The 20473-nt window shown below is 37.4% G+C and overlaps 2 protein-coding genes and 1 non-coding gene across 4 annotated transcripts; 2 read left to right on the top strand and 1 right to left on the bottom strand.

Annotated features, from left to right (window-relative positions):
- The first annotated feature begins 46 nt into the window (after positions 1-46).
- knstrn (kinetochore localized astrin (SPAG5) binding protein) lies at positions 47-3993 on the top strand. The gene is made up of 9 exons (XM_040017749.1): positions 47-167; positions 1615-1679; positions 1754-1889; positions 2162-2191; positions 2280-2379; positions 3023-3137; positions 3228-3289; positions 3577-3651; positions 3739-3993. The coding sequence occupies exons 2-9, from the start codon at positions 1658-1660 to the stop codon at positions 3865-3867; spliced, it is 669 nt and encodes a 222-aa protein (XP_039873683.1). The 5' UTR covers positions 47-167; positions 1615-1657; the 3' UTR covers positions 3868-3993.
- Positions 3278-14460, bottom strand: LOC120725088 (adhesion G-protein coupled receptor G2-like). Of its 2 annotated transcripts, XM_040017747.1 has the most exons (18): positions 14341-14460; positions 14143-14247; positions 13775-13927; positions 13180-13227; positions 12920-13075; positions 12727-12765; positions 12489-12569; positions 12108-12261; positions 11464-11626; positions 10942-11076; positions 10757-10867; positions 10624-10660; positions 8808-8908; positions 8284-8405; positions 5476-5744; positions 5266-5368; positions 4893-5176; positions 3278-4678 (listed from the first exon to the last, which is right to left on the bottom strand). In XM_040017747.1, exons 2-18 carry the CDS (start codon positions 14198-14200, stop codon positions 4536-4538), a joined length of 2157 nt encoding a protein of 718 aa, XP_039873681.1. In that variant the 5' UTR covers positions 14201-14247; positions 14341-14460; the 3' UTR covers positions 3278-4535. The 2 variants fall into 2 exon arrangements, with proteins under 2 accessions (XP_039873681.1, XP_039873682.1); XM_040017748.1 differs by lacking the exons at positions 13775-13927; positions 14143-14247; positions 14341-14460 and having other exon boundaries at positions 12920-12985; positions 13176-13208.
- A 4359-nt stretch (positions 14461-18819) lies between these two features.
- On the top strand, positions 18820-18892 carry trnav-uac. Its single transcript has one exon. It is a non-coding gene; the product is annotated as a tRNA-Val (tRNA).
- Positions 18893-20473: the final 1581 nt, after the last annotated feature.

Here is a 20473-nt window from a genome sequence, read left to right as displayed (position 1 = left end):
AATTTAAAAAAAATCTTTTGAGGAACACAATTACTGAAAATTTATTTTATTTACACAGGAAATAACGTTAAAACCGGAAATGGTCGCAGAGGGCGGGACGTTTTTAAAAATTGTCAACTGGTATTTGTCTGTTGAGAATTCAGCTTGCATACTTAGTGTCCTTAAAGGTAAGCATTGATATTGTGCTAATTACCTAGATCACATTCAGTAAGCGACTATTATTTAAGTACTGCTTTTTTTGATTTGTTGAGTATTGAAGAAACTACGACCGATATCTATTTTTCCATAGAGGTCGGTCGTTTTAACAGAGTTTTATGTGTCAAGCTCCCCTAGAGGGATCTCAGTGAGGCTGCGGTGAAGAAATAAATAAACTTAAATAAAACGCATCGATTTTTGAATTATCTGGTCAGTTTGTCAGACTTCTGATTTAAGTAGTTTAACATGACTGATATCCAGATAGTTTAGAGTTTTATGTAGTCTTTGCTGTCTCCATCAGGGATTGGGGAACTCCAGGCCTCAAGGACCGGTGTCCTGCAGGTTTTGGATGTGTCCTTGATCCAATACATCTGATTCAAATAGCTAAATTACCTCCTCAATATGACTTGAAGTTTTCCAGAGGCCTGGTAATGAAGTAATCATTTGATTCAGTTTGGTACGGAAGCTGCTCTGCCAGCAGCCGTAAATCACTACAGAGGGTGGTGAAGGCAGCAGAGCACATCACTGGCACGAGGCTTCCTGCCATTCAGGACATTTATCTCCAGCAATGCCTCCGTAAAGCACACAGCATCATCAAGGACCACAGCCACCCAGCACATCAGCTGTTCTCCTTGTTACCATCTGGCAGACGTTACAGGAGTCTGTCTGCTCGGACTACAAGACTTAAAAACAGTTTTTACCACCAAGCCATACGACACCTCAACCACAACACTTAAACACACACAACACAGCACTCAGAAGCTACCCTGCAGCTTCACAAGTACTCTGTTTAATCTGCACTGGTCACTTCACTTTATTGTTATTGATATTTATATTTAAAAGTGCAATACTGTAATTTTCTGCTGCTCATTCCTGTGCAATATCCCATCTGCCCTCCCGTCATATTTCTTTTCAAGATTTTCTTATTTAATCACTAGTGTACATATATTTATATTTATAGATACATATATATTTAGTCATCTTTTTTCTTTTACCATGTCTCTCTAATATTTTGCTCCTTACTATTTTTCTATTTTATTTTATTTTATTATATTTTCTCCTACTGTACCATGCTGCTGAGTGACTGCTGCTCGTAAAACACATTTCATTGCAATGTTGACCCTGTGCTAACTTGCATATGACAAATAAAACTGAAACTGATTCAGGTGTGTTGACCCAGGGTGATATCAAAAACCTGCAGGACACTGGTCCTTGAGACCTGGAGTTCCCCACTCCTGGTCTACATTCATTGAAAGTTTATTGTTACATACCTCAGTCGCAAGATTTTAGAGTAGCCTGAATGCGAAACAAACCCAACAACAACCTCTTACAGCAGTTACATCTTAGTGGAAAAAAAGAAATGAAAACACCCAGGATACAAACACGGTCTTACTGTCTTGTGTTGTTTTTCCCATGCAGGTGCCTTTTATTATTGCTGACATTATACTTTTTAGGAACAGTCATGTCTTCAAAAATTCCAAGAGGTGAGGTGAATTTGAACTTTTCTAGTTATTTCAATTGATTACTTTAATTTTGTTAACAACTGTCATTCTTCCAGGTATACACCCACCTACAGAAACAAAGAAAAACAGTCATAAACAAGAATCCAAAGACACAGCAACTGCACCCGCAACTACCACTGCTGCCCAGAGACCAGATGGTGTCCTTAAACCACATAAAGAAAATGCACCAAGGTAACAAATTATGACCCGTGTGAATGGTCACAGTTGTATGAGAACAATAAAGGTTACCAAGTGCATGCATCTCAATGTTTCCCTAGTGATGTTAGGAGTCAACTGTGGTAACAAAACTGTGCCTGATAATTTCCTGGCTTACCTATTCGGCATCATGTAGTGTAAATACTAGCAAACGTTTGCTAGTAAGCCTAAATGTGTATATTCTCTTAGTACATGCCAGACTTTAGATCTGCTGAATTCTAATTTTGTTTCACTTTTTTGTCTTTTAGGAAAAATGTTGCTCCTAAAGTTCAGAAGGCGTGAGTCTTTCATAATCATTAACATGGGTATTGTTTAAGCCTGTTGGTTTTTGGTTTTTTTCCTAACAACTTTGATGCACATTTTTAGAGTCTTCACTAGATATGGACAACAAGCAGAGCTCAAAGAGCAAAATCAATGTTTGATTGCTGCCAATGAGGAGCTGGCGAAAAACCTCACAGACACACAGGTATAGAAAGTAATCGCTACCACACATGACTGCCCACTGATGTTTGTGGGCTTTTGGTTTATGCACAGCTCTCTTAAGGTTCCACCATAACATTCAAATCAGGTTGAAGTTGAACTTTTGACTGCTTTGAACAATCTTTTCTTTTTTCAAGCCATTCTGTTGTAGATGCTGTAGATACTGCTATTCTTTGGATTGTTGTCCTGTTGTATGAACCAGTTTATGCTTCTTTTTTTTTCTTTTCTTCAAAATTGTGCTGTCATGAGCTTTATCATTTAAAATATGATTATTTCAAGCCTACAGAATCTGAGGTGTAGCCCTTGTTTTGATTAGGTTTTGTTTTTGGCACTTAACTGAGCACTAAAACTGGTGCTCGGTTAAGTGCATTTATTAGCAGCACCTGGCTGGTACTTACTCTCTTAATTCCTATTCTTTTCTTTATGCATCTGTCCTCTTTAACATTATCTGGTACAAGTTTATAGGAGAAAATGCAAAAGGGCTACTTCATGGATGGATCTGACACAAAAGACACCAAAAACCCAAACGGAATAAATGCCATATTTGGTATCAGCCACAGCTGAACAGCCCTTCTGTGTTATCTTTTTACCATATTCTATTTAATTCTGAATTCATTTTCCTATTACAGCAAAGAGTAGCTAAGCTGGAGCTGCAGTACTGTGACCTTCAAAAAGAGAATGCAGAGGTTCAGAAAAACCTGAAAGACTGCCATGCTCTTCTGGTTACTGCCAAAATAGACCCAGGTAGAAAAAATACAAAAATATATTTATCAGTTTCAGTTTCTTCAGTGGTTTCTGTAAGAGACTTAACAGAAATACATCTTTCATTCTTAGTATTGGGCGAAAGAGTTGGAGACATTGCACGGCAGAATGAAAGTCAGAGGAAAGAGGTTATGGTATGTTTATTTGATTTCACTTTACATTATGATATGTTTACATTTGGGTTTTATTCGTTAAACATTTAAGCAAACTTTAAATCATATTCACGCAAATAACCGCAAGCTGGAATATAAAGGAAAACCAGAAGCATGCACTTATTAGTTTGTTTCATGCAAAAATAAATGTGCAAATAAAGAACAAATATTATAAATGCACCCAATATACATGTATTGTAGACACCCACAGGATTTATATAATCATTTACAGAAACACCAGGTTAAAATATTTACTCCTTGTATTTCAGAGCATCTCTGCAGACCTGCTGAATGAAATAAAGGCCTTTGGTGATATTGCATCACAGCAAAGTGCTCGACTAGAGGTGAGTAAAACTCTGCTCAGTGAAAGTAACAGGTCACTAAAAGTTACGTTTTATTTATTATTTTTTACTTATTTTTACAACCTTTAGGAAATCCAGGAAACGATGAGAGGCCTCAAGGAGGCACGAGAACAAATGGTTCAAGAAAGGGAGAACTTTTCCTCTGAAGCAGCTGAACTGGAAAGAGCTCTCAAAGAAGCGGAAGCTCTTCTACTCTGAACGTTTTCATTGATTTCTTAATTTAAATTGTGTCCATTTAAAGAGTAAACGTTGTGTGTATATATATTTGCAGATATGTATTTTGATGGCAGTGTGAGTGAAACTGAATAAAGAACCATTTCCACACGTTCCACATTCCTTCTTATGTCAGTGTACAAAATTTAATGTCACCCAATTTGTATTTTTGTTTTTGTTTTGTTTTTTAAGAGGGACTGGCACTTGTATAGAGGCTTTTTTTCACTTTTGGTTGTACAAAGTGCCTCACAGTGTGTCTCTTATTCACCTGTTCACACATCAGGAGCAGCAGTTCAAGGCACTCACCTGCTACCAAGTGCAACCTGAGGTACATCCTTTGCCAGAAGATATGGCCAGTTAGTAGTCATGGTTATTATAGTCTTTAGTACTTGACTAGAGCTATAAAACTATTAACAGTTTAAAATGGCTAAAAGAAGGACAAAGGTTTATTATATTCTGTTGATTTTTCTCAAACTATCAAAGTTCATTGCTTCCAAGACAAATTAAGACCTTTAACAGTAAAGCCATTTTCTAACATGTATTTACAATATCAACAAACCTAACTGGGACTCTGTGTGTTATTAACTATTAGAGTGTTATACAGCAGTTTACACTTAACGGTACGGGTCTTCAGTCTCAGTGTGTCTGTTTCTTCAGCTCAGCCAGTTCGAGTAGGGGTTTGTAAAGCTGCTTAGACTGGTTTTATCACTGATGTTACTGACGCTGCTTGACTTCTCATCAGAGGCTGGAGGTAACATGCGGGAGGTTTTGTAGTAGTAGACGAACAGGAAAAAACCTGGCAAGCAGAGAGACATGGTCAGTAGTGTATAGAGAAAAGGCACTTTGCATGAAGAACATGAAATATTTTTGTTCTTTCAAATAAATATGCACAGTTTTTAATATTAAAAACTGAATTTAATCAATAAAAACATCAAGCGTTATCCTGTGAGTGCTATTATGCAACACGGTTGACTTAGAAAGATTGAAAGGTGCTTGCTGGTTGTCAGTACCTTGGAAAGAATTGAGGATGGTGAAAAGGTAGAGCGCGGGGACCTGGAAGACACCATAGGCAAAGAAAGCAAAGCCCCATGTAATGCCCAGCATGAAACACAGGCCCATGACGCTTAAGATGTTTATGCTACTTTGCTCCCCTTTTGCTTTGGCTCCTTTGACATTCCTGAGACAACAGAGCCAGGACATCATGATGATGAAGGTGGTAAAAGTGAAGAGGAAGACCAAAGCATAGTAGCCTATGTTGATGATTAAGTGGACACTGTTGTCTGTTATCCAACACCTTAGAAGGAAAAGACAAGTCAGCTTTTCTGAAATTTAATATGAAATGTAATGGAATAGTAATGGTACGTAATAGTATAGCAGGCTCACATCATCACTCTATCTGCAGCGTTTCCAGTATTTTGGTAGCTGATGACTTGTTCACCATATTTCCCAATGCAGAGCAGGACAATCCCAATAACTGAAGGCAGTACTGGAAAAATAAATGGGAAAAAAAATCAGGTGAAACAGCAAGAAGGAAAGAGTGAAGCATTCAAGAAGTCTATAGATGTTCAATTTTTAATTATAACATAAACTTACTCCAGCTGGTAATGGCGATTTTCAGTATGTAGCGATGGATTGCGATTTTCCCTCCTGTATACAGGCTCAGACACAGGTGGAAGGCCTGCGCAGCAAACCAGGTGAAAGTGGCCAGCATGAAATAGTGCATTAGGGCCGCCATGATCTTACAGCCCACACTGTTGTTCAGGTTCGCCACATAGTTATTGACCAGGAAAGTGAGGTTAAGCAGGAACAAGGCACACACAAGGTTGATGAGGATCTTTGTGGCATTAGTGGCCTTGATCCGCCTGTATGGGGAGATGATTAACAGAGAGGAAACAAAGCGTGAAATAATAATGCCCTGTGGGTCTAAATAATTAGCAATCAAGGTATTTGTTGATTTTGGTAATTATTTCATTTTTAATTAATATAAATTGGGAAAAACTGACAAATTCAATATTGTCACATGTGGAGATTTGCTGAATTTAACAGTTTGTAAAAGACTAAAGCCTGCTTAGTCTTTTACAAACTGTTAAATTCAGTCAAAGAAATGTGAAGGGCAAGTTGCTTCTGAGAGAAACTTGGTTTTGAATATCAGCAACCACAAAAGGTCAAATTTCCATATTGCAAATACAGTAAAATAAACATGGTTATAGACAGTAAAAGTAGGAGAGATGTTACATACAAATAACTGTTTTAAAGGGAAATTATGATAAAAGTGATATTGCCTCAAACAAAAAGTATAGACGATCATTTCAAGTTACAGTTGAACTTCCCTTTTTAAGTCCCAAGTTTTCAGAAGCTCAAAATTTAGATTGAAAATTGACTGACAATCAGTTTCACTGCCCAATAAGACCCGTTCCCTTGTTATTTCATGACAAGTAAAGCACACATAATACCTGAAGTTGATTCAAACCCTTGAATATGATAGCTTTTAAATGTTAACATTTTGTATAGGAGGGCCAAAGAGATGTTAGCATAAGAGAGACTGAAAAAACACAATAGACCTATGTGGGAGATAGCAAAAAAAGTTAGGAGTTTGCAAATCTAAAATCTGGTGCTTTCTTAAATAGATGTAATACTATGCCCAGCTCAGGAACATCAAACGACCGCAGAGGAACACTTCATAAAATCTAACCATGTAAAGACCACTCTTGAGAAGGTGCGTGGATCACTGTCAAGATCTACAATCCAGAGGCATCTTCATGAATGGAAATGGAGACAAGAATCTACACAGCACAACAAGATGCAAACCACTGGTTACATTCAAGAACAAGAAGGCCTGGTCAGCTTTTCCAGAAAGATCCCCAAGAACCTGGTGTGGTGGGATGTGGTTAGCTGCACGAGCAGGGTTCAGGGGACAGTGCCAGGGGAGATTGGCCAACACAGCTGATTTTTATCATCTGTTCAACCTCTTGCAGTAGCTACTGGGGCCTGGGGAGAAGCAGCATGGACTGAGAACAGACTGCGGAGCAGAGCTGGACTGAGCAGGAGAGAGCTCCAGAGCAGAACTGAGCGATCAGCTCTGGACAGTGTGTAAATAAACGTCACCTAAAAGTGCAACTGAGAACTCTGTGTATGCATGTGTGTTGCGCCATGGTCAGCTAAACAGTGTTATATCTGGAATTTACTGGGGAAAAAAAATCTTCGGCCACACGAAACCAATATTAACTTGTATCAGAATGACGCAAAATGTCACATATTAGTCATGGTGGAGGGGATGCTATGCAACTGTATTACTAGTGTTTACTGATGATTTGACTGTCGATAGAGATAGCAGCATGCTCATATTCAAATTCAGTGTAACTGAATGCTCAGTAAAGATGACCATGTGGGATCACAGTTTGTAGCTGTGAATAAACTGTGAGGATGTCTGGGCTTGGCAAACCCGCACTACCCCCACATGGGCTCCACGTGTACCCACACAGGGCTAACGGCAAAAAACGCAGGTGGTGCCCGTGTAGGCTAGCCGATGTGTGTCATACATCTACAGAGATGCAGGTAACATGCACCTGCTTTTCTTTAAACAATGCTCATTCATAGAGGGTTGTGCGCTGAGGACTTAGAAATACCCCAGGAAACATGGCAGGTAAGGAAAGTATTATATTTGCATAAGATGTACACTGATACATACTGCTGATATTTCCATTACATAACATCAGGCCCCTGTTGATGAATCTCATTTCCCTGTGGTAAACATTATGACACCTCATCACAGTGTTCCACTGTCCTGGAAAGCAGCCTTATTTACATGAAGCTTCATCACACCAGCTGCCAGAAAAGCACGTCTTTCTAAACAAGATTTTAAAAAAAATTCTGTACAGTGTTTGAGGCTATTGCATCAATAACAATTTTGCTCTATTTTATTCATAAAGATCCCAATCATGTTTTTTTTTTTCAGGAATATATCACCTAGTTATAGTGAGAGCTGTGAATTAATCTGGTAAAGACTTAGTTGCTTACCCTTAAACAGCAAGACTTTGCTCTTATACCCCTTTGCGCAATAAACATTACATATTAAGGTCCAAATTATTTAAAACCTAAACAGTATTTCTATTCACGATTAAGGAGTTTGACCTCTGATGATGAATTTTACAGTTTCTCTTTACTGAGTCTCTCTCTTTACAGAGATTTTTAGAGTGATTTTATATCTTATTCCTGGGATAAGTATTAGAGACCTATACAGCGCAGTACTTATTATATCAGCTAATTTTCAACAGATTTTCTCTGTAAAGCTTATTCTGTTCTTCTGTTGTCATCTGTATTTTTAATGCACACTTTTTCTTTTCTGACTATTATATAGTTAAAATGCTTCAATATTGGAAAAAAAAAAGCCCAACTTACTACCTTGAAAGGAAGTGCATGAAGAGGACTATGGCGAGGAAGAACATGGAGAGTCCACAGCCAACTTGGGTGATGATTGTGAGGTTTTTAAAATCAGAATCTGAAATGGTTTCATTAAGAGGAGTCTGCAAAAAGCACAGCAAAGCACATCTCATATGAAAACAGTGCCTGATGTTTACAGTGAAGAGTGTGGTTGAAGTCGAACAGAAAGTACAGCCCCAGTAATAGTAGCTAATTAGATAAATGGGCAAAAAATTAAGTCCACAAACTGTGGAAAATGTCTGAATAACATTCCTCAACATAAAATTGTGACCAATTTGATTATCGCCTAAAGAGTCAAATTCAAAATGAGCTCGTATTTCAAAACAGTTTAAAGATTTCTTATGTTTTCTGTGATACATTGTTAATAAAATGTGGGTTTACTAATGATTTATAAATCACGTCATTCTGGTTTTATTTACGGTTTACACAGCATCCCATTTTTTGGAAGTGGGGTTGTACATCATTACAGAAGAAGAAAAACATACCATCAAGATAGCAAAGAATGTCAAATGTGAACACTGACACGTAATGCCATGTTTAGTTATATTTGTCACACAGCCATCACTCGTCCAGTTTGGTTGACTTCCTGAGAGAAATAAAACAAGGAACACAATGACGGCCTAACCATCCATAAGTTCAGTTTGCTCAAGTGTCAGAATTTAGCTGCTTGTATCGACTGCTGATGAGAAATGGTTTCAAGACTGGTTTAAAATAAAACTTCAACTTCTGTTTCCTGATAAATAATTCCACACATTGAAAGCACCATAAAACTCACAGCAAAAACTTTTAGCATGCATCTGTGAGGAAACACACTTTCAAAACCATAAAAGTAATGTGATCAGTTTATGTCTATTTTCTGATTTGTTCTTGTTCTTACCATGATACAGCTGAATCTTTAAATTGGCCATCAGATACGTGGCCTTTGCAGTGGAAACCATGACCCTGTTGTTGATTTTTATTTTGTTATTTATTCATGCTATGATGTGGCACTCACCAGAAACTGGGTTTCTGTTTTCATTATCTCTCGCAGTGTTTTCCATGTTAAAACATTTGCATGAGCTTTTTTTTTTAAAGTTCACCACAGCATGTATTATTGTGAATGTAGGCTAAACTGGTCCGATACTGATTCCAGTAAAACCAAAGAAATGTTGAGTTTATTTAGTCATGACAAGTCATGGCAATGTGGTTAGTTTTGTGTTTTTATAACCATCTAACACCAAATCCAGTCTCAGAGAAGTTTGGAAAAAAGAAGACACAACCTCCAGTCTATTAAGTTGTGTTTCTGTACTTAAAGTGTTCTTCTTCTTCTTTCCCAACCTTATTTTGATGTCCCTAAACATGTTTTTTATTAGTTCGGTCTCATCCGGTACTGATTTTTGTTCATTGTCATTCAATTAATATTTTCCACTTTTAAAAACTAAAGGTTGGAGTTGTTTCATATTTTTCCATACGATTAATTAATAATACATTGTTAATTGGCATTAAATGCTAACTTGATTAGCTTTAGGATATAAAAACTACTCAGTTAGGGATAGAAAAAAAATCATGCCCTTTTATTCTTGTTTATGCAAATATCTAGTCCCATGGCAGGCATCTAGTGCATTTAAGCATAGAGAGATGACCTGAAACCGAGCATGAGAATGTGGAAGAAAGGTCATTTAAGTGACTTTGAATGTGGCATTGTTGTTGATGTCACGTAGGCCGGTCAGAGTATATATGCAGAAGATCGGCTCTGACAATAAATTCACTTTACTCAAATGGACTCCATAGTCACCAAATCCCAGTCCCATAGGGCACCTTTGGGATGTGGTGAGATGAGATGTGAGATTCACATCATGGATGAACAGCCAAAAAATCTGTAGCAATTGTGTGACGCCAGTGCGAACCAAAATCTCAGGAGAATGTGTCGAGCGACTCGTGGAATCTTTGCCATGAAGAAATAAGACTGCTCAAAGCCAGTATTATCAAGACAAATTGTAACTAATGACATGGCTGATGAGTGTATGTTTCCTACTGAAATACGAGAGTTACAAAATTGTGTTGACTGTCCTGAAAATATGTGTCTACCAATACAAGCAAATACAGTGTTTTTCTGTACATATTTTGGACTTTTACAGAGAGTGGGCTCAGAATTCACTGGCGTCATCATTGAGCTGATCACTTAAGACTGTAACACTTCTCTCTTAAATAATGTAGAGAAGAAACTTTTTGCTCAGCTTTTCTCAGCAATACATAAATAATATGTAACACACAAAACTGTAAATGCCTTATGTCAACGTGCAAATGAAGCAGAGAAGCTACCTTGACCATTCCATGAATGACAAGACGGTATCCCTCTCTGCAAACAAATCAACAGAAAATTAATGAATTTATGCTCTTAAAATGGAAAACAAAATAGAGAAAAAGACCCAAAAGACCCAAACTTTTCACTTACATATGTCATATTCGTAAAAACAATGTTTATTTTGTCTGTGAGGTTGGCGACAGCAGCTCCCATTTCAATGGCTAAAACTTCATTCCCTAAAACAGTACTGTTCTTCTCATCCTGAAAAATCAACTTATGGTCAATCCATCACTGAACATGAAATTTTACATTTGAATTAGCCTGTAGCCTCTTACCTTAGCCATATTGATAAATCGGAAAAAAGCTGCAAATGGGATACTGACGTTTTGAGCAATAGCTTTATCAAAAGCTTCTTTTGGCAGCGTAACGGCTCTTGAAAATGTTTTCAAAGTTTCTGTGTTGTCTATAATCTGCAGGAAAGAACACAGAAAGAGTCAGGCTCAGTGCATATTTACCTGGATCTTACTCAAAATACCACAAAAATCTGCAATGTGATGCCCAAGTAAGCGGTAACTTGAACATACTGTAATAACTACATAATAATCTTAACTGTTGTTTTTAGTTGCTGTAACTGTTTCAATTGTACAAAAAAATCTATAATAAAAAGGAAGTCGTAGGATTACATGCAAATATGGGCAAAGGCCCCTTCCAGTTTTTAGGTGTCATGATTTCTAGGTAAATCCTAAATCGAAGCAATGACATTTTGGGAACCCGCTACTGCTGGGATTTTAGTGGAGGAAATGCTAGGACAGAACAATAGAACGTGTAAAAGTCAAAATAAATTTAATTCCACCTACATTTATGCTGTCATTTGGAGACTGATAAGCAAATAATACTTCTGCTACTTCGTCTTTATGTGTTTCTTTCACCAAAACTCCTTTGACTCCTTCTCCTACAGATATTTCAGCTGAAGATCCATTTATGTTGGCGGCCAAGTTGCTTATGTCATTCATTAGTTTACTGTAGACAGATGTGAGAACATTTCTATATTATACTGTAAATGTAAGATGCTGTACGTAAAATCAGTTTTTAAAAAAACATGTTTTACAGTGGGGGGGTTAAATGTCAAAAACCAAATTAAACTTTTCAGCATTTTCATTCTGGGGAAAATAATATAGGAGTTTTTCAAAGCTGCTAGAATGTCTTACACGTAAGTTGTTTTTTGGCAGCAATGTGTGACGCACAGTTTAATTGTATTAGTGAGATATGGAGATCACTTTCAACTCTTCATTTCAGGTTTACTGATCCTGAGCCCAGTAGGTAGTAGTGCCTAAATCTAAGTAGCAAGTGAAAGCAAAACTAGATAGTTAGTGGAAAATGAGAAAAACCGAGTGGAAAACTCAGATTTAGATCTTCTAGATATAGATCTTCTTAAATAACTCAATAGAAAATAAATGATGAATACATGCAGTATATCATTTGGTAAGTGAGTGTGTCTTACGCGGCATTTGCAGCAATAATTTCTCCTCCTTTTTCAGAAAGTGTTGTATTAAGTACTTTTTTCTCCTCAGGCTTTTTCACTGGATCGTTACAGTTTATACAGTTGGTGGTTGTTGAGTTTATGTCGATTATGTATTCATTCTGGAGATTTGGAGCTGGAAGGTGGAGAATTTAGGTTTAAACTTAAGAAATCAACATTTAACAAAATATAAAGAAAGGTGTTATTTTACTCTCAGCATTTTACTTATATGAATTTTATTTAATCAAATGATGCGTAATGCAAAGACTCTGTTAGGCAAGATTTGTCCGATTCATTGTGCACTCATCAGGAAAAATGGCTATTATGAAAGTGTGATACTTGCCTGCACTTATCTAAACTTACCCATGGTACTGCATTTTTCTTTATCATAGGCAGATTTTTTACACACCGTGTTTGTATCGATACATCTGATGTGACATGACCCTTCAGCATTATTTTGTCAGATTTTACCACCACAATCAGAGAAAGAAAGGCAGGAGAAAAAAATTAACATTGCATTCTAATCCTTATTTTCAAGGTTTCAACTTTTAAATGTTTCCTATTAGCTCTGCATTTTATCTTTTCATTGATATGAATTTACCTGTGTCTGTGGTATTGAAGCTACAGTTTTCACCTGGATCTGGATGACAAAAATGTTTGGTTAATTAGATATTTTTTTATTTTATCATTTATCATATTTTATCATTTTTTTTTAATTTTTTTTATTTTAATTTGCTAACAATGCTGAAAAAACAAGAAGTTCAAAAATATAAAATACTGAAGAGTTGTTTTACCTGTAAAGTTCAATTGTGTGCCGCTGCAGAATGTCCCATACAGAACATACATATGCACACGTTGATCTATATGCCATTTTGAAATGTGAAGTTTCAAAATGTTGCTATTGTTTTTAATTTTTGGCCAAGTGTCCTGAATTGTTCTGGTATAATTTTCTGGTATTAAAAAACAACATACAGATGCATTTTTATTTGCTAAAATGCTGATTAGAAAGTCAAATATTGGCAACTAAAACAATATGAAACTAAGCTGGACTCACCCAATTCAATTCCGTTTGTCTCTACAAATACTATGCAATTCACTTTTGCTGTAAAGGCAAAGAACAGTGTGTGTTTTTAATACATTTAAATCTTTTACATGCCTTAACAACTATAAATCAATATCTAGAAAAAAAACATTTTCAGAATTTTATTGGATTGACATTTTAACAAGGTCTAAATAAAGTGCATTTACAGGGATGAGGCATCTCACACAGGACAAAACATCCATGTAAATGTGTTGCACTTCATGTTCATCTAAACTTGGAGTTTGTCCCAACATGCTTAAGTAACCTGTTCAAGTTACCCGATTATAACACATCAAAAGGGTCCTTTAAATGAATTAATCTCCGTAAAGTCTTGTCGAACCAGGTCTCATATTAAAATGTCAAACCGAAATGTTCGTTATATGTTGCATTTCCAATCAAAGTTCCCAGAAATCTCAATCCCAGTCCAATTAATTTCAACAGCTCAAATCTTTGGCTTTTGTTTAACTTCCTCTTTGTTGGATGGTGATTGCAAAAACAGAGAATCTCATTTCATCGCAACTTGTGAAAAATGAGAAGCAGTTGTAACTGAAATGTGTATTTGACTTACTCTGTCCCCAGTAGTTTGTTGCACTGATATTGCCATAGAAACTATCGACAACAACAAAACTTTTTTTCTGCTTGAAACAGTTTCTGATATCCATGAAATTATTTTTATTGGAATTTCCATTTCTTGAGCAGTCATGTCCAGAATTGGATGACCCTGAAATAAAAATTGACAAATATTTTTATCGATTTAGTTAACACTGACATTATAGCTACCACAGTTGAACTTGTGATATTCAAAATTTTTGGTCGTCTTGTTTCAAAAGTATAATTCATTTAAAGAAAAATGAATTGTGATACACTAGCACTTGCTGAACGTTTAGCTAAGATAACAAATGTCCTGTAAAGATTCAGCAGAATTCATGTACTCACCTGGAACCTGCAAAATGCTCATTAACAAAACCAAAGCAGTCCAACTGAGCCGAGTCATGTTTGGATGGGATGTGATGTGAGTCAGGATGTGTGACTCATTCAGTCCTGCAGTTAACATATACCAAGTTCAAAAAGTTCAAAAGCCGTTTTTAAAAAGGAACTTTCAGCCAAAGATGCCCCAAGCATTTCATTTTTTACCTTTCTCTGGCTGAAGTCAAATCATTAGTCAGCAGAGCACCTGGAGAGGAACTGAACCGCTGGCAATGTGCACTTGTCAAACTTTGGGTAGATACCCACTGCACAAATTTTGTCTTGCAAATTCAGTTTCTGAATATGTCATCAGACTTGAGTGTGCTATGCAAAGCAGGCATAGGAACTGTGATGTGCTTGGATGAGGATCCAGGTCTAATTTTGTGAGCTGCACACTGGCTGTTATCATGTTGTGCATACAGCATCATTTTTCCATTGAAGACGTGTTAAAAGCGTAACCTTTCAGGAGGATTTGTTTCCTAAAACTCTCATAAGTGACCATTTCTCATCATTTCAAGCAGATGAAATATGTTCATATTATTTAACAGCTCAGATGCTATCTGTGTTGCCAAGTTTAATGGAAACATAAATAATGTTAATCACAAAAAACTACAATGAGCTAAATTAAAACTCGGAGTAAAGACCCGACAATGGCCTTTAACAACAAAGCGGAGGTCATCAGTTTCAATCTATATTTTTGGAAACAAGTCTGCGTCACAAACAACCTCCCACGTTTTCAAAGGTGTGAAATTAAAATCAGTATCACAGTGGGTGGAAAATGAAAGATTTGACCTGTTTTGCTCAGTAAACCACATTTATTGACACAACTATATGAGTATTGCAATATTTAGTCCAAATTCTTTGGGCTAAATATTTGGACAATATTTGGCCTCTGGACACCACCACAGAGAACATTTAGGATGTGATCAAAGCCCTGATTTTTGCCCGTAATTATAAAGGTCTGACAAACGTATTTGTTAGGTGAGGCTGTGTGCAGGCAGGAATAGGACCCAAGGTGCAGACTCCGGAAACAGATGTGAACTCAAAACAACTTTAATGTTAAACTCAAATATAACATAACTGGAAAAATCAAAATAAACTTACACCGGAGGAATGACAGAACACACAGCTAAGAAAACAGTAGATCGCAACACAGACACAGAGAAACACAGGGCTAAAATACACAGAGGGAGCAATCAGGGAATGGGTAACAGGAGGGAAACACAGCTGGGGCAAATCAGGCCTAACGAGACAAGGGGAAGCAAAACCAAACACATTAACATCAGACATGGACTTTCAAAGTAAAACAGGAAACACATAACACAAACTGAACAAAGACACAGACTCGCACGCACTGCAACAGAGGGAACAGAGACGTGGGACCAGGGCAGACACAGACACTGACTGGACACGGGGATATAGCCACTAAGGACACACAGAGACGCGAACTAGACAAGGGGATACAGCTGACAGGGGAGACAGAGCAGCTAGAGAAGACAGAGACATAAACTATAAGACAGAACTCAAAGAAACCAAAGACTAGAAAGTATAAATAATATAATAAACTCAAAACCCCTGGGTCAACGACCCAGGCATCCTAACAGTATTTCATTAACTGTTAATGAATTACAGCCATTTTTATATATTTCCTCTTATTTTCAGTGCGGCTCAAAAGTAACAAGTGGTTTTATGGCCACGCGAGCTCAGTTTCCTTGTTATTTCATTACAAATGAAGCAGTTAAAATATCTGGAGCTGATTTTTAACTATTAAACTTTTTTTTTTAAAGACCATCATTAGGCTGAAAAACCACAACAAACCTATCAGAGAGAAAGTCAAAATTTCAGGATTATAATTACTCTAACTATGACAATAAACTATAATCTATAATCTATAAACTATAATCTATAATCTATAATCTATAGCTAACTATAATCTACAGACACCTTCATGAATGTACATACTGTGATTTTACAGTGAGGTACAAATCACTGATTAGAAAGCATCTGTCTAGTTTTGAAAAGAAAAACGAAGATTAACTCGCCCTAGGATGATAAGAAAAGTATACAGCAGGAAAGTAATAGTCCATGATCCAAAATATACTGCACCTGCATATGTATACATGTATGTATGTATTGCATCATCTTCATTTGTGGTGCATATAAATTTTGCCGTAATGTTACGGTACGGGCATAATGATGATGATGTGACTGCTGACAGAAACAGCTGGATGAATTGTGACGGCTATCTCATAATGACCAAGGGAAAATGTGCTCAGATTTGTAGCATTTTATTGGCCGTGCCATTTAAAAATCAGAAGATCAACTATATTCTTTAACAAAGTGTGGAGATCGTTTGCGGTGGCACCTCAAATTGGGGTTGGCTGCAACTTGTCTTGAAATGTAACAGCTTCCTAATGTGACATCATTAATCAACTACCCATCAGTTATAAAGTCACAGTGTACATAAGATTTCACTCTGTAGACTTCCATGATGAAACTGTGATGGAGGTATAGATCGGGGGAGGGTAGAAAACCACTTCAACAGCATCAGTGGAAGATAGAAGAAATCTGTGCTGTTAATAAGATAAGATAAGATAAGATAAGATAAGATAAGATAAGATAAGATAAGATAAGATAAGATAAAACTTTATTAATCCCTCGGGTGGGTTCCTCTGGGAAATTCGGTTTCCAAAAGCACAGCACCAACAAAAGTTACAGAGTTACAGAATATTATATATATATATATACACACACACACACACACACATAAATACAGAGACATATATAAATAAAATATACGAAGGGGATAAATAGAATAAATAGGAATAAAAATAAAAATACAAGTGAATTGCACATTTCAAGTATTGAGGTCTATTGCACCATTGACTATTAACAAAAAGTATTGCACGAAAGGTATTGCACAGTGAAGTGAAGAGGCACTACAGCTTAGTTGTTCCCTCCTCCTTTGTCCTCCTGTCTCCCCTCCCTCTCCCCTCCAGAGAGGAGTTAAACAGTTTGATGGCGTGTGGGACAAAGGAGTTTTTAAGTCTGTTAGTTCTTGTCTTGGGGAGAAGCAACCTGTCACTGAACAGACTCTTCTGATTGTTAATGGCCGTGTGCAGAGGATGCCCAGCATTGTTCATAATGTCCAGCAGTTTTTTTAGTGTCCTTTTCTCTGCCACTGTCACCAGAGTGTCCAGCTTCATGCCGACCACAGAGCCAGCCTTCCTGATCAGTTTCTCCAGCCTGGATGAGTCCTTCTTTGCTGTGCTGCTCCCCCAGCACACCACAGCATAAAAAGTACTCCAGCAACCACTGACTGGTAAAACATCCTCAGGAGCTTCCTGCAGATGTTAAAAGACCTCAGCCTCCTGAGGAAGTACAGTCGGCTTTGAGCTTTTTTATACAGGTGCTCTGTGTTGCATGACCAGTCCAGTTTATTGTCCACCCACAGCCCGAGGTACTTGTACTTGTTGACCACCTCCACCTCCTCCCCCTCTATCTGAACCGGCAGTGGATGGAGCAATAACGACCCTCAGTGATGTGACTAAGAGCCCAACACTCATGTTATACAGCCTTAGAAGTTAGAAGATGACTCTTGTAAGGCACACATCTGCCAAACAGTATTTAAAGCATCCTGAGAATGAAAGAATTTCTTGGAAAAACATTGTCGGAATTTTGTTGGCTTTCCAAAAAAGGCACACATTTCATATTTGCACAAATAACCCGAAGGTATTCCATTGAATTTAATTTTGAACCTCTCTTTCTCAACATTTGAAGTTACTGCTGTTATTGTAGTCAGTGTGACTGGGAATTTGACTGTCTGGCAATTCCCACATGGATGCCAGTTATTTCCATTTCTGCTTACTTCTAAAAAAGGGGCCCATAGGGGCTGCTTGCTGATAAGCTCTTGCTGCTGATGTATTTATAGTACTATCTTATATACACAAAATCATTTACATTTTGTATTTTGTTTTTTCTTGGTAGCAATATTTGCATGCTGTTGTGGTTAAGCGGAGTTGTTGAGCTGGAATTAGTTTGCATTTTCTTTGCTTACCAGTTGCCTGTGCTGTCTGAAATAAACATGTTAACTTTTAGATTTATGAGTTTATGTTTCAGTTCCCACGCTCACTAAAAGCCTCAGGGTCTCAGTATTAGACTGGATGATGAAAACCTCACATTATCTGTGCACTGTCTCCAGTCAGGTTAGTGTAACGTGGTATTAACAGTCCACGGAGTGACTTTTTCCAGTCAACAAATAGTGTGGCACGCAACTCTTCGTATACCAACAGTGACACATAAACAAATAACAGGCAAAGTATGTACCTGTTGAGCACATAAGCTCTTGGAAGCACACCGAACACTTCCTGTCCAGCACAAAACAGCACACATGTAGTCAATGTTTAGCCAAATCCCCCTCTATGCCACACACAGAGGAGCGTTTATCAGCAGCTACAAAGCAACGCTTTTTCTTGCATTAATAGATAAACATCAAAATGACTGAAAAGAGCAAATATAAGCTAGAAGACTCTTGCAAACACTCACATGGACAGATATGAAAATGTTATTACACTAAATAAAAGACATATTATTCCATGCATGCACAGTAGAATGCGGATGAGCGACGAAGGGAAGCTGCATTCTTCTGGTTCCATAGTGTAGCGGTTATCATGTCTGCTTTACACGCAGAAGGTCCTGGGTTCAAGCCCCAGTGGAACCACTTACTTTATAGCAGCTGGACAGTGTAGTGGTAAGATACACACCTGTTCAATTCCCACCATGCTAAAAACCAGCCCTGGAGAGGCGCAGCCTGCCTGCAGTTCAGGACAGAAGCATTTCACTATATGTTGTACTGTGTAAGTGACAAATAAAAATTTGTATTTGTAACCGCCTCTCTATCAATAATGAGGACCAATAATAAAATGAACACCATGTTTTAATCAGTAAAACTAGTATTTGAGCCTATAAGCTTATCAGCAAAGGTGTTTACTCTTATCACAAAGAAAATGAGCCAAAGGCCATTTTCTCTTTAGTCTTTTATAACCACAGGACTCGTCCCCTGTTGGCAATTTTTTTTTTAAAAAAAAAAAGCAGTTTTAAGTAAATTTGGATTGATTTTACCTGAAAGCAAGGGCAATTTTTTTTAATGTGGTCCATGTTTGAGTTCTAAAACTGGCAAGCTTTATTAGCAAACTGCATCCATAGACTGCATGAGTGCATCACACAGGCCTACATCTGTTACTGTCAAGTCACATATAAATTCACAAAAATTATAATCACACTCCTTAGACTGGTTGCACACTTTAGTCAGCCTCTAGATGGTGGCAGAAAGTCTAACACTGAATCGAACTGAGCATCAGATTGGGAAACAAAGGTGATTTAAGTGACTTCAAACATGGCATGGCTGTTGGTCCCAGACAGGCTGGTCAGATTATTCCAGAAACTGTTGATCTGCTAGGATTTCTAACAGAGCTCAGTTCAGTTCATTTTTATTTCAAACATATACGTTCACCAACATTTCATAATATAATTCCATGCAGTTGTTTGAAAAGTTGTAGGCAGAAGTATATACTTATTTAGCCCTACCCTCTTAGGTTTACATCTTAATCATTTCCTCATAATCTAAATTTGAACAACAAAAACTTATACAATGCCTTCAACTTAGCACATAACGTCACAAAAATATTTTCTCATATTCAATTAAAACTATATTTAGATTTACTAATTTGCAGAAGAAAATAAAAATCACTTTGATTTGATAGGAAGGCAGCAGTAACTGAAATAACCACTGGTTGCAGCAGAAGAGCATCTTTGAACATACAACACATCACACCGAAAACAGACAGGCTACAGCAGCCGGTCGTGTAGTGTGTGGGGAACATTTTCTTGGCACACTAAAGGGCCCTTAGTACCAATCAAGCATTCTTTAAACACCACAGCCGACCTTGGGTATTGTTGCTAACCATGTCCATCTCTTTGTGACCACACTGTAACCATCTTCTAATGACTGCTTCCAGCATATTGCAAGGTTTCAGTATTCTCACAATGGTTTCTTGAACATGACTGAGGGTTCACTGTACTCAGATGGCCTCCATAACCACCAGATTTCATTCCAATAGAGCACCTTTAGGATGCAGTGGAACGGGAGAGTCACATCATGGAAAATGATCAGCTGCCAAAAAAGTATTTGCCAAAAGGTGATTGTAGGAATTTAAACTGTTGTTAATGTTGTGACTTTCCCCCCTGTAATCTGTCAAAAAGGGAGAAGGTGCAACAGCCTCATAAATCCAGTTCACTACAG

The sequence above is a fragment of the Simochromis diagramma genome, unplaced genomic scaffold (genome assembly GCF_900408965.1).
Source record: "Simochromis diagramma unplaced genomic scaffold, fSimDia1.1 OVJJ01000802.1, whole genome shotgun sequence".
In the NCBI taxonomy this organism is placed as follows: Eukaryota; Metazoa; Chordata; class Actinopteri; order Cichliformes; family Cichlidae; genus Simochromis; species Simochromis diagramma.
The sequence above is the reverse complement of the archived record's forward strand: the minus strand, read 5'-3'. Positions and strand labels throughout refer to the sequence as shown.